Genomic DNA, 12185 nt, shown 5'->3' with positions numbered 1-12185 from the left:
ACAGTGTTTTTATTTATTTATTTATTTGTACCACTTTTCTCTTTTTGTCCTTTCTGCTTTTCTCCTTTTTTTTCTTTTTTTTTTCTTTATTTTATTCTATATACTTTCATGGCATGTAAATTGCAAGAAAGGTATTAGAAGTATAATTGGATTTTGAGATCTCGTTATCTTGACTATCATAGAATCAAACAAGAAGTTGTACGAGTAATTACTTGGTGTATTTAGAATGCCCGTAATTTTATTATTCTACTTAAAATTATAACATGCGTATTTGTTATTTACTAATTTATTTTAAAATTAGATCATATCAATTTTGTCATCTACTCATAAAAACTAGTAAAATAGTAACGTTATGTGGTGTCATCGTTTCCGTTGCACAAAAATTCCTCTAGGCAACAAATAAGAATTACTAGTAGAAATGCTCGCATGGCGGATTTCAACAACATGCTTCGACAAATTTCAACAGGTTTTACTCGGCATAGGCTTCCTCGACACCTGTTGACATGCCTGTTCGGCACAAGCGTGCGACGTAGCGCGACAAATGACTACATATGCACCAGGCACTTGACGAAATGCATTACTTAAAAAAAACTACAAGAAAAAAATTATACATCATTTAAAAAATACTTTAATCTTTAATATTATAACACCCTAAATGTTAAAATCCTGAATCCATCACTATTCTCGATGTCGAATGGGCAACCATACGCAAGTTTTTGTCTTATGTTAGTAGGGGCTACTCATTTTTTTGGCAAAACGAAGTTGCCATTTGTAAATGAAATAAATACGTCCATTCTCCTCTAGTGCCGTGGGGTGGTCATATAAAAAGCAGTACGTAATTAATTAATTAAAATAATAAGTGCTTTTGCAGAAAAAAAATAATATTTTCATGAAGCATGACAAAAGTGGAACACTCTCAATCGGATCCTCTTTCGGATTCCGTAGCGGATGAGAACAAAACGGAAGTATCTTTGGAGGGACGGAACCGGCATTTTCTGACAATTCACGACGTTACTTTCCATATTTATCTCTCAATATTTGCTAACCATTTTTTTTTAATTTCTTTTATTTATAGTGTGTTCGTTTAGGTTAGGTGCACTGTAACGTCATAATCTTGTGTTAAATTTGTAGGTTGAGACCAGAGAGGGATGGATGATATCAGTCAAATTTTCTAATTTACATTTAATTTTCGAATTTGCTAGAAATTGTATACTCAAAGACATTAATTATTTTACGACATATATGCAGATATAACACATAAAAATAAACACAAAAATATTAAATTTATATACACATGTTAAATAATAAAATGTAAAACATAAACAAAGATTGTATTAGACCAAAAGAAATAAAGATTGCGACGTATAGGTCGGCTGGCCGACTAGAGAGGAGATTTTTCTAAGTTTTGGGTATTTAAGTGATCTTCCACATGTTTTAGTACAAGTAAAGAAAATTGTATATTGTAATTAGAGGCAGTAGGACCGTGATCAGGGGAAAAGGATCCTCTCCTGATTTTTTTTTAAAGATCATAGAAATTTCGTGATCTCACATGTTCATCGTATATCGGACGATCAGAAATCATTTCAAAATTTAAAATTTAAAATTAAATACAAATAGTACTTAACAAAAGCTGATCGCATGATATACGATAAACGGGTGAGATTACATGATCCCTTATCCGTGATTAGGGACTAATCAAAGCTTAGGGGTGGGGACATGTGGGACCCAGCCACACTACCTACACTCTACTTAAACACGGAATTAGGCAGCCCCCAAATAACATCCAAAGCAGCGCAATCAGTGCCGCACGAAACACCTGATCCCTCCACCCCTCAAATCCTGCTATTTTACTGCACTAAACATATTGCTAGGAGTCGTGCTACGCTAATCATCTAATTGTACTAACAATTTTTAGCATTTACTTATGAACGTTGTGTCAGGGTTAAGATTAAAACATTAAAACTAAACAATTTATGTTTCATCTTTGATATCAAAATTCATAGGTGTGATTGACCTTGCATTCTCGGATAATTTTCTAGTTCAACTTCTAAGTAAGTATAGTGTTACTAGTTTTTTCATTATTAGAGATATTGTTATTCTTTGTAGTTGGTTTAGGATAATGTAGCTTAACTTAGCTTGGCTTAACCGTTTTACATGGAGTTGTTTGAGGTCTAAATCAGAGGGAGGGGGACAGGGACATTGCGAACCAGCTAACACATATGATGATGCATGTCTAAATCAATTAAGCAGCCATGTTCATACAGTTTTAGTCTCAAGGCAATCGGTTTGTGACCAAACGAAAAGACAAATTAATTAAGCATGCTTGCATAATTGTCTGCTATGTAAGACATATTCTAATGTCGTATATGAAACACATATAACTAGTACCGTAGTATGTAATGTGGGTGTCAAATTCCATCTTCTGTTCCAGAAAGCAAGTTCCATCGAAATTATTTAATCATTCAAATGTATCGATTAAATTGAGGGTATAAGTACCAAGTAACGTATTCATGAAAAATCGTCTATTTTTTATTATTTAGCATAATAAGATAGGCACATTATACTCATGCATGCAGTGCGGATCTAGCATGAGGTGAATGGTTGTCGATGACTTCAACAACTTAAAAAATTGTATGCATATTTGCGTATGGTATTTGACCGTATAAATAGCTAGGGAAAACTGAATCACAACTTTGTTCTCCTACTTCTTCTATCTTTTTTTTATTATTATTATCATCCTTGTCTTTCTTTAATCTCTTTTTTATCACCGAATACTCGATGAAATGGCTTAGTTGACAAGTCTTCATAGTTTTCAACATTACTTCACAATTTCCTATAGCCACCCTTGACAAGCTTCTACAGATCATTGAAGTTGTTAGCACATGTTGGCAATAATCGACAAGTTGTTATCAGGTGCTCGACGAAATTGTCCAATTTTTTTTTTTTTGTCAAAATCGTGATCCCATTTATTTGAAAATTTTGACTCCACCATTGCATACATGTATAAGATGAGATGATAGAATAGTAGTATATCCATACATGCATATAAGATTATCTCTTCATATTATTATATTATTAACACGAGATGCTTACGCTACGCACTAAACCCATGGCCCCATACATGCATGAACCGCAAGCTAGCTTTAGAAAAAGGAGATGACACGGGGGACCCCGGGAAGCTGAAAAGTGGTGTATGCATGTGATCAATGATCCGATCCAATACATACCTCCAGAAAGCTATCTTCTCTCTCACCAAAAAGATTGATAAAACAATTATACATTTCTTGAATGCCACATAAAGGAAAGTGACTCTCAGAGACATGGATGCGTCCGTACGTATATATGCGACACATGGTGAAGTTTCATGGCGGTGGAGGTGGTTCCTTCCTTGTAAATTTGTCTTTAGATCTAACCCGAGCGACACCTTAACATGCTCATGTGTATTTGTACATTTGTGACACGAAGTATATGCAGATTTCTAATGTTATCGTATCTGCCGTTTGATTTTGGGTGTCCATTGGTGTAATGGCATCGGCAGCCGCTATAATAATGTTTCGGCAAATACAGTTGGGTCGTCGTCATGGTCATTAGTAGCTTGGGACAATGTTATGGCCAAGGCCAGTCAAGCATGAATGATTTTAAGTTGTTGATGTATATTGGTTCTTCGTCATTCTCTTAAAACTAAGGTTCTTTATGAACTCATTTCATGTTTTTAGCATAATATTTTATATTGTTAGCGCGAAAACTAACATTAAATGCAAGGTAACTGAAAGTAAAAGTTCCCTTAGATCAGTAACATAAGAATCAAGATCCTAACATTTCTTTTTGTCCCTCTACATTTCAGAATAATTATTTTACGAGTAGTTCCATTGATCTTCTTTAATTTGATCCGACGGACAGAAATTGAAATGAATGTGTGAGAGATAAAACTGAATGTATGAATTGCACCATCCTACTTTATAACTTTTTAGGGCACTAAAGGAAGGTTAAAGAAGTAAAGGATGGTTGTAGAATCCACCAGCCATAGCATAATTTGGATCTTGGCGTTTATGGGATGAAAAGGACACCACCCAGAATGTGAACCTACCAATGGTTTTACTTTTATGTGGAGCTATTGTAATCTACTGGCTTTTGGTTTGGTTTGTGGAAGGCTTGTCTGGATTTTGGTACATTGAAGGCCATTTACTTTCAGTGAAATGATAATCCCATACTTTTTCTGCCCTGCGCCTTTATGTAATTTTTTTCATCGTTTCTGTTTGATTTATTCAATCTAATGATCTTAAATAAAGAAAAGCGTACGAGATAAGTAAAAAAAATACATAGTTATCATTTCCGTCTACCAGCTGCTTAGCAAATTAGCAATCAATCCACTCTACTCCACAATCATAATAATTCAACCAAAAAGTAATAATGGCCTACTAATGACTAATTGAGAGTGATATCTACAAGTCAGAAGCTTTTAATAACTAACTAAGCACACACTAATACTCCATTGGAGCAACTTGCAAATTTGCCCCCCAACTAGCATTCAGAATTCCCTTTCAGGCTTTCACCTTTTCGGACTATTGGTGCAGGTGCTTACTACCAAAAGAGAAAAAGAGAGATGGGAGAAAGTAAAAAGAGCTTGCCGACTAATCTATCAATCAGTATCTGCTTTTGCTTTTGAAGCCCCAAGAAAATTTCCACTTACGGCCCCTAATCACGGTAGTTAGGGATAATGGCCGACTAATTACTGACGGATCAAGGACCATTTTGCATTGCAATTTGCAACCCAAGAAAATAACTGGGCCAGCAGATTTGGAGGTCAAACGGGTTGGGCTTAAATAATGGGAAGTTGGGCCCAACACTGAAAGTTCATCCATGCAAATTTCAGACCGAAACGAGTAGCAGATCCAAACCCAAAAACGAAAAACAGAAAGAGGAGGCATGTGCAGTTGAGCACCAGAGGAAAATTACTCCATGCATTCAGAAAGTCAGGTTTTGAAACAATAAAACGTCCCATACACTCGTTGCTTGTGCAAATATTTGCCAATCATTCAGGAGGCATGAACCGGGCAGTTCAAGTCGAAAATTCTAAAATACATCAATGTATGACGTACCTTACTGAATTCAACGGCTAAATGTGCACTAAAGAATTCAAGAGAATTAGACGGGCGGATACGAGTCGCTTGGTGCATAATAGGACTCCAAAACAAGGGTCATGTTTGTATAAAAGTTAAAACTCCCATCGTATGTAGAGGGAGCAAGAAAATGTCTGTATTATTTAAAAAGATTTTGTCAGCAGACAAGATCTAAAAAGAAAGCCAAATTCTGTGATCAAAGTTAAAAAGAACCGGCGTTTGCTCTCCACCATTGCAAAGGAAAAAAGGAACACAATCAGCATATTATCTTGTAGCATAGTATCTCGTAGCAAAAAACAGGACAATGCTTAGGAGTCGGTTGAAATTCCTTAAAACTGAAGTTCAAGTATTGCTCTTCTTGAACACCCTGGAGATCATTCGTCGTGTCCCCTGCCATTTGAGGTTTGAGGTTCAATTCATGTTCCTTGATTGAGATTTTCATTGCTCAATTTGTTTTGGTCTATATCAAAATGCTACATCAGAGCATCCAACACCGCGAATTGGAAAAATTGTTGAGAAACAAATTCTAAAGCTGTAACAAGAACACTTGGGAACAGGAGTTACCTTATCAATTCCTGTCTCGCTAGTAATCTCCTCAGTAGTATTTGCATCTTATGACGCCGCTGAACTTTGGACGCCTGGTTACTCCTCCAATTGAAGACGATATCTTCCTGTCGATGACTAAATCAGTTGTTTGGAGTGCCTATGCTTAAAAATGAACTCCCAAATCAATCCACAGATGTCTATTTGTAAAATGTGAGAGATTTCCATTAATAATAAGGATGAGTTTATATCAAAACAACATAACAACGATCATCAAACAATAAACCAAGAATCCGAACGTTCTAATATTTCTTGCTCAATTGAATCAAAGATAAATTCAGAACGTCAGGAGACCCTCCCCCAAAAAATAGTGTAAGTTAACTCTAGGAGAAGAAAACTTCCCCGGTTACAATAAACCCCAATCGAACTTCCGCATTTCGATTGGAAACCAAGACTACATAAATTACTCCTACCAGTAACAAGTTAGAAACCCATCTCAAACTACCTCCGAATTCGCCTTTCAGGCTACTTATTCTTCACCGTTATTCCGAGCTCCCCTGCAACAATCACAGTGGTTGCCATGTCCAGGAACATCCCATGCTCCACAACTCCGGCAAGCTGCAAAATCGCGTCGCTGGCCGCCTTCAAATCCCCAATATCTTTCTGGAAATACAAATCCACAATGTAATTCCCATTGTCCGTCACAAAAGGCTTGCCATTTTCGACGTAAGTCCTCAGCTTTCCGACGCAACCCGCGTACTCAAACAAATCCTGGAGCTTTTTGGCCGTGAATTTCCAGCAGAACGGCACAATTTCCACCGGCATCGCCAGCCCGCTGCCTCCCAAATGCTTCACAAGCTTCGACTCGTCGACGATGCAGACGAATTTCTTACAAGCACCCTCCACCATCTTCTCCCTCAAGAGGGATCCACCTCGGCCCTTGACCAAATTGAGGTGGGGATCGACCTCGTCGGCGCCGTCGATTGCGAGATCAAGAACAGGGTGCGAATCCAGGTCCGACAACGGAATTCCAAGAGACAGGGCTTGCTCGTGGGTCATTTTCGACGTGGGTATTCCTACAATGTTCTGAAGCTTCCCCTGTTTCAAAAGCTCGCCGATTCGGTCGACGGCGTGCTTGGCGGTGGAGCCGGTGCCGAGACCGAGGACCATGCCGGACTCAACATACTCGACGGCCTTGTAGGCGGCGATTTTCTTCAACTCGTCCTGGGTTAGAATCACAGACGACGTAGGAGGTGATAGAGGGGAGGAGGAGGTCGGGGGAGGCAACAAAATCCCAGCTTCCATGGCCGGATTGTGAAGAACCCAATATAAAAATGGGGGCAACAAAAAGAAACTATTACTGGGTTATCCTAAAATATAGAGAAAATCAAAACCCAGAATTTGGATTTAATAAAACGGATCAAAAATGCTATCTTTTGAGATATTCAAGCATTTGGGGAGACCAAAAATGGGAGCAGAGTTAGGGATTTTGTATCTAGGAATGTGTGGCGGTCAGCATTTGGGGCCAAAGGTCAGAGAGAAGAAGAGGAGGAGGAGATAGGGTTTGTGAGGAGGCGGAGTTGGGGAAGGAGTTGTATTTATAGGGGAACATGGAAAGTGGTGGGAGCTGGGAAATTGTTGGGTGGATTTAAAAAATCTGCATTGAAAATTGAAATTGGAGGAGATTGGAGGTTCTATTTACGCGTGGTGGGAAAAGATTTTCCAGGCCTGTTCTAAAGAAATTTTTCATTGTTACCGGAACTAGAAAAGAAAAAAGAAAGATAAGAAAATAACATCATGTGTTCTCATATAAGTAATGAAAAATTTTATTTTTTAAATTATTAACTTTTTAACACACATATCTTATTATTTATATAATAACACGTGATATATCGTCAAACTCCCCCTTTTTTCTTGTAAAAGATATTGATGTGCTAAAAAAAAGTTGTTTTTGGTTAGATTTTGCGATAGGTTTTTGGGTTTAACTTTAATTGTTAGTTAAATTTATTGTTTCTGAGAAAAATGGGCAAAAGAAGTTGCATTTGGTTTAAATTAAGCCAAAATGCAGGATTGTTTAGCTGCTCAACAATTAACAACATTCGTTAAGTTGAATTTGACATTTTGAATGGACTAGTGACAACAAACGATGAACAACTTTACCTTCTTATTTTTGTTTTCAATTGAAAAAATAGTGGAATTTAGCACGGAACTTTACTAACACGCTGCGATTGAAAGTCGAATTTTTTTTCCAAATTCTAGAAAATGTTTTTAGTCATTATAGAAATCCAAAAGCACAAAACTTTTTTAAAAAAAGAAAAAGAAAAGGACGTTTGATATCATCCATCGAGTATGGCATTGTAAGGAATAATAAGAAATTAGAGAAAAGGACATCCATTTTGTTATGCGCTTTGAGTTGAGTGGAGTGTTTGGATTAAATTGAGCATATGGTAATAGATCAATGGCTAGGAATAAAATGCCATATGAATGGAATCAGATTAACCCTTTTTATGCTTTTTTATTATTTAATTAAATAAAAAAAAAATAAAAAAAAGGGGCATGGTGGGGGATGGATGGGAAACAACGCATGCTGCATGGTCCATGACTCCATTGTGATTTACAATTCTCCGCATATTCTCCATTGCCTGGATTCCCTTCCTCTCTTTCTTTTGCGCCCTACCACCGCCACCCCATTATATATATTTATATTATATAATGATTTGAATTTTTTAACAAGTGGCCTTTACCACAATAATAAAAAGAAGTTAAGCCTTGCATACAATGTGAGTTTGAACATCGTTAATGGCTAATCTAACATCTAATGTAATAAAATTTATCGTTTGAAAAAATATATATATATATATATATACACACAAGGCACGTTTAGAAATATTTTTAGAATGATTGGAAGTGTGTTTTAGAGAAAATGTTTTAAGTGCTTTTTCAGGGTTCACTTGCCTTTTTACTTATGATTGGTTCCAGTGTTCACTTGCATTTTCATTAAGGATTGGATCCAAAACATTTTCACCAAAAACGGTTTCAACATTGTTTGTTCAAACGGATTTATTATTAGGCAACCGTCATATGCTTTTTTTTTTTTAAATGTGAACTATTATTAAACGAAAATGGATGATTCGAAATTATTATATTATTTTATAGGGGGAGGGGGATTTCAAACCCGAAACGCATAGATAGAAACTCAACACCCTATCCAATATGATATTAAACCTCACTTTAGAATTTTCTTAATAAATATTTTTTGATTTTGCATTGCCAAAACTCAAGTGGTACAGGTTGATGAGTAATAAAATTTTGTATGTCATGAATTTACTATGAATGTTTCACAATATTATGTTGTAAATTTGCGGTGTCTTTTTAGACGAGCGGAAAAAGGTTGTTTTATGCAGTTTTTGACGAAGACATTTGTTGTGTGTGGTCCATGAAAAAGACATAAGCGAGTGCAGGGCATCTTCTTGGGAACTCAGTTAATTGTACACTAGCCTTCATGCGCGAAGCATTTTTTGAATCACTACATGTTAAGCACAATTTACATGTTTTAAATTATGTTAGAAGAAAAGTCAAATATTTGAAATAAACAAATAATCTTAAATTACGCTAGAAGAAACCCTTCATAAACCAATTTAAACAGCTAAATTCACATAATAAAATCAATCTTTATAGAATTTATATAAAGAATAGAGAAAATAATATTTAATAAACAATTGATTGAATCACATTATTGTTAACCTATTGTGAGGCAAAGCCTGCCCCTTCCCTCTTAGTGTAAATAATATCGTTTGTTAAAAAAAAGAAGTGACAACTAATTTAATCACATTATTATCTGCGTGCGAAAAACTTTTTTATAACTGGCATTACATGTCTCTTAAGATGTTTTGAACATGTTTAAAATAGATAGAATAATATTTAATAAATAACTAATTGAATCACATTCTTGTTAGCGCATTATGAGACCAAGTTCACATCATTCCCCCTTAGTATAGAAATATTGTTTGTTACCAAAAAAAAAAAAAAAATCATTTGACAACTAATTTAATCACATTATTATTCGCGTGCGAATGATCTTTTTTATAACCAGAATTACACACCTCTTAAGATGTTTTTAATGTGTTTGAAAATAGATAAATTGAATCACATTATTGCTAGCCTATTGTGAGGCACTAATTAAAAAAAAACCCACAAAATCATTAATTATTAAAAAATACTATTAAAATGACAAAAATGCCCTTACTTTATTTAATGCATTATTTTGGGATGCTTTTGAACTTTTTTGTTTTGGGGGTATTTTTGTCCAATTATTTTGGGTAAAGCATTATGACACCAAAACACTATTCACTTTTGTGTTGACTTTATATATAGGTTATATTATACTAACCTTCATGCACGCACTTACACGTGCAAAATGCATTTTTTGAATCACCGCGTGCTAGGCGCGACTTACATATTTTAAATGTATTTATATGCGTAAATTGACAAAAGAAAAGTCAAATATTTGAAGTAAATGAATCACTTTAGATCATGCTAGAAGTAACATCTCATAAACCAATTAAAGCAGCTGAATTCACATAATAAAATCGGTCTCTATAAAATTTACATTAAGAATAGAGAAAAAAATATTTAATAAACAATTGATTGAATCACATTATTATTAACCATTGTGAGGCCAAGCTCACATCCTCCTCCTTAGTATAGATAATATCGTTTGTTTAAAAAAAAAATCATTTGACAATTAATTTAATCACATTATTATCCACATGTGAAAGATTTTTTTATAACCGACATTACACGCTTCTTACGATGTTTTAAACGTGTTTAAAAATAGAGAAAATAATATTTAATAAACAACTGATCAAATCACATTATTTCTAACCCGTTGTGAGGTTAAGCCCACCCCCTCCCCTTAGTATAGATAATATAGTTTGTTACATAAAAAAAAATCAATCATTTGACAATTTATTTAATCATATTATTATCCGCGTGTGAATAATCTTTTTATATCACGTGGGCACTATCAATTTTGTCATTTGTTTATGATTTTCACTCTTCCCTTTCATTTTTTTTATTCTTTACAAATAAGACAAAAATTTTGGTGTTACCCACTTTGACAAATTTAATTGGACCAAACTGCCCCTCAGCCAAAATACGTCAAAACCTGCCCAAAATCATATTTCAAATTATGCAAGGGTAAATTGGTAATTTGGTCATCAAAAATCTGATCTCCACTGTGATGCACTGTTCATCACACCTCCAGCTTTATGTATAATCCCAAAATCATATTTCAAATTATGCAAAGGTAAATTGATAATTTGGTCATCAAAAATCTGATCTCCACTGTGATGCACTGTTCATCACACCTCTAGCTTTATATATAATCGATAGGTGCATTGCATTCGTAATTTGGTAAATTTGGTATTTTTTTTTCCTTTTGTTTGATTGGCTTCTATGCTTTGTTTTGTTCACTCATCAGTTCGTGGAAAGATTTTTCAGTGTGACTAGTACACAAAGTGGTACATCACATGTAACTATATAAATGGTGAAATATGTGTGTTAAAAAATTAATAATTTAAAAAATAAAATTTTTCATAATTTTTAAAAATACGTGATGTACCATCCGTATTTCAATCACAATAAAAAATTTATCCAGCCCATGAACCATTTGCTTTTCACGTCTCTTTTCAAGAAAAATAATAGGATTCTCATTCTTTTCTTTTCTCTCGTGTCTCACTTTTAAGTCCAGGATTTCTTCGATTTCCATCGTCGAAAAGAAAGTTTGGTCAAAGTGCACCAAACATGGGGGGTTACATTTGTTTTTGCCTTGAAATTGTCTTCTTACGTAAAAGCCACCGAAGTCGCACGGATTTTATGACATATTCCAGTCAATGATCAACCTATGAAGGTGCCGGGAAGAGTGCTTCTCACGTACGGTGAGGACTAACCAGAGCGCGCAACAATGCGCACTTCTTGTAAAATTATTGACACTTCAAAAATTTAATTATGCACTCTTCATTAATATTACATCATTCACTTGATTTTTACTGTACAACTAATCACTTTAACGTGTATTTAATTACACGAAGTTTATGCTACAATTAAATAATTTAATGACTTATTCTCTATGTAACAGCCTATCACCGACTATTTATAACCATGTGACAACTAGTAGCTCAAAAATGTCTGTAGCGATAGATAGCTAGGCTTGCATACACACCCTTTTTTGCATAACATACTTTGATGCTAGCATGTGTAATAGTTTTGGGAATGAGTGATATGAAATAACCAAAGATAATGATATCTTGTTAACTGGCGCAGCATAAATGTTGCTATTTTATGACCAAAGTTCAGGATTCGAGTCATGGAAACAGTCTATTTGCAAAGTAAGGGTAAGGGTGCGTATAATATACATTCCTCTTCCGACCCTCACAAAGTGGTTAGGGGTCGTCCCTCTTTTTTTTTTGTTTACTAGTAATTATATATCATTAAATTTGGAATGATTATATATTTTCAACA

At 35.0% G+C, this 12185-nt stretch overlaps 1 protein-coding gene across 8 annotated transcripts; it reads right to left on the bottom strand.

The window, feature by feature from the left end:
* Positions 1–5168: 5168 nt before the first annotated feature.
* LOC137730973 (putative ribose-5-phosphate isomerase 2) lies at positions 5169–7304 on the bottom strand. 8 transcript variants are annotated; one of them, XR_015958010.1, is made up of 3 exons: positions 6169–7304; positions 5685–5791; positions 5169–5593 (listed from the first exon to the last, which is right to left on the bottom strand). XR_015958010.1 is itself a non-coding variant. In XM_088688328.1 (2 exons), exon 1 carries the CDS (start codon positions 6966–6968, stop codon positions 6189–6191), a length of 780 nt encoding a protein of 259 aa, XP_088544454.1. In that variant the 5' UTR covers positions 6969–7304; the 3' UTR covers positions 5169–5863; positions 6169–6188. The 8 variants fall into 8 exon arrangements, 2 of the variants coding, with proteins under 2 accessions (XP_088544454.1, XP_068326101.1); XR_015958012.1 differs by having other exon boundaries at positions 5169–5580; XR_015958011.1 differs by having other exon boundaries at positions 5169–5510.
* Between the last annotated feature and the right edge of the window lie 4881 nt (positions 7305–12185).

Source organism: Pyrus communis, chromosome 16 (genome assembly GCF_041283825.1).
Source record: "Pyrus communis isolate YQ-2024b chromosome 16, ASM4128382v1, whole genome shotgun sequence".
In the NCBI taxonomy this organism is placed as follows: Eukaryota; Viridiplantae; Streptophyta; class Magnoliopsida; order Rosales; family Rosaceae; genus Pyrus; species Pyrus communis.
This window is presented reverse-complemented; position numbering and strand designations above follow the sequence as displayed.

Coding starts and splice junctions, on each gene's coding strand:
- LOC137730973 (XM_088688328.1), bottom strand. CDS start 6,968: ATGGAAGCTGGGATTTTGTTGCCTCCCCCGACCTCCTCCTCCCCTCTA.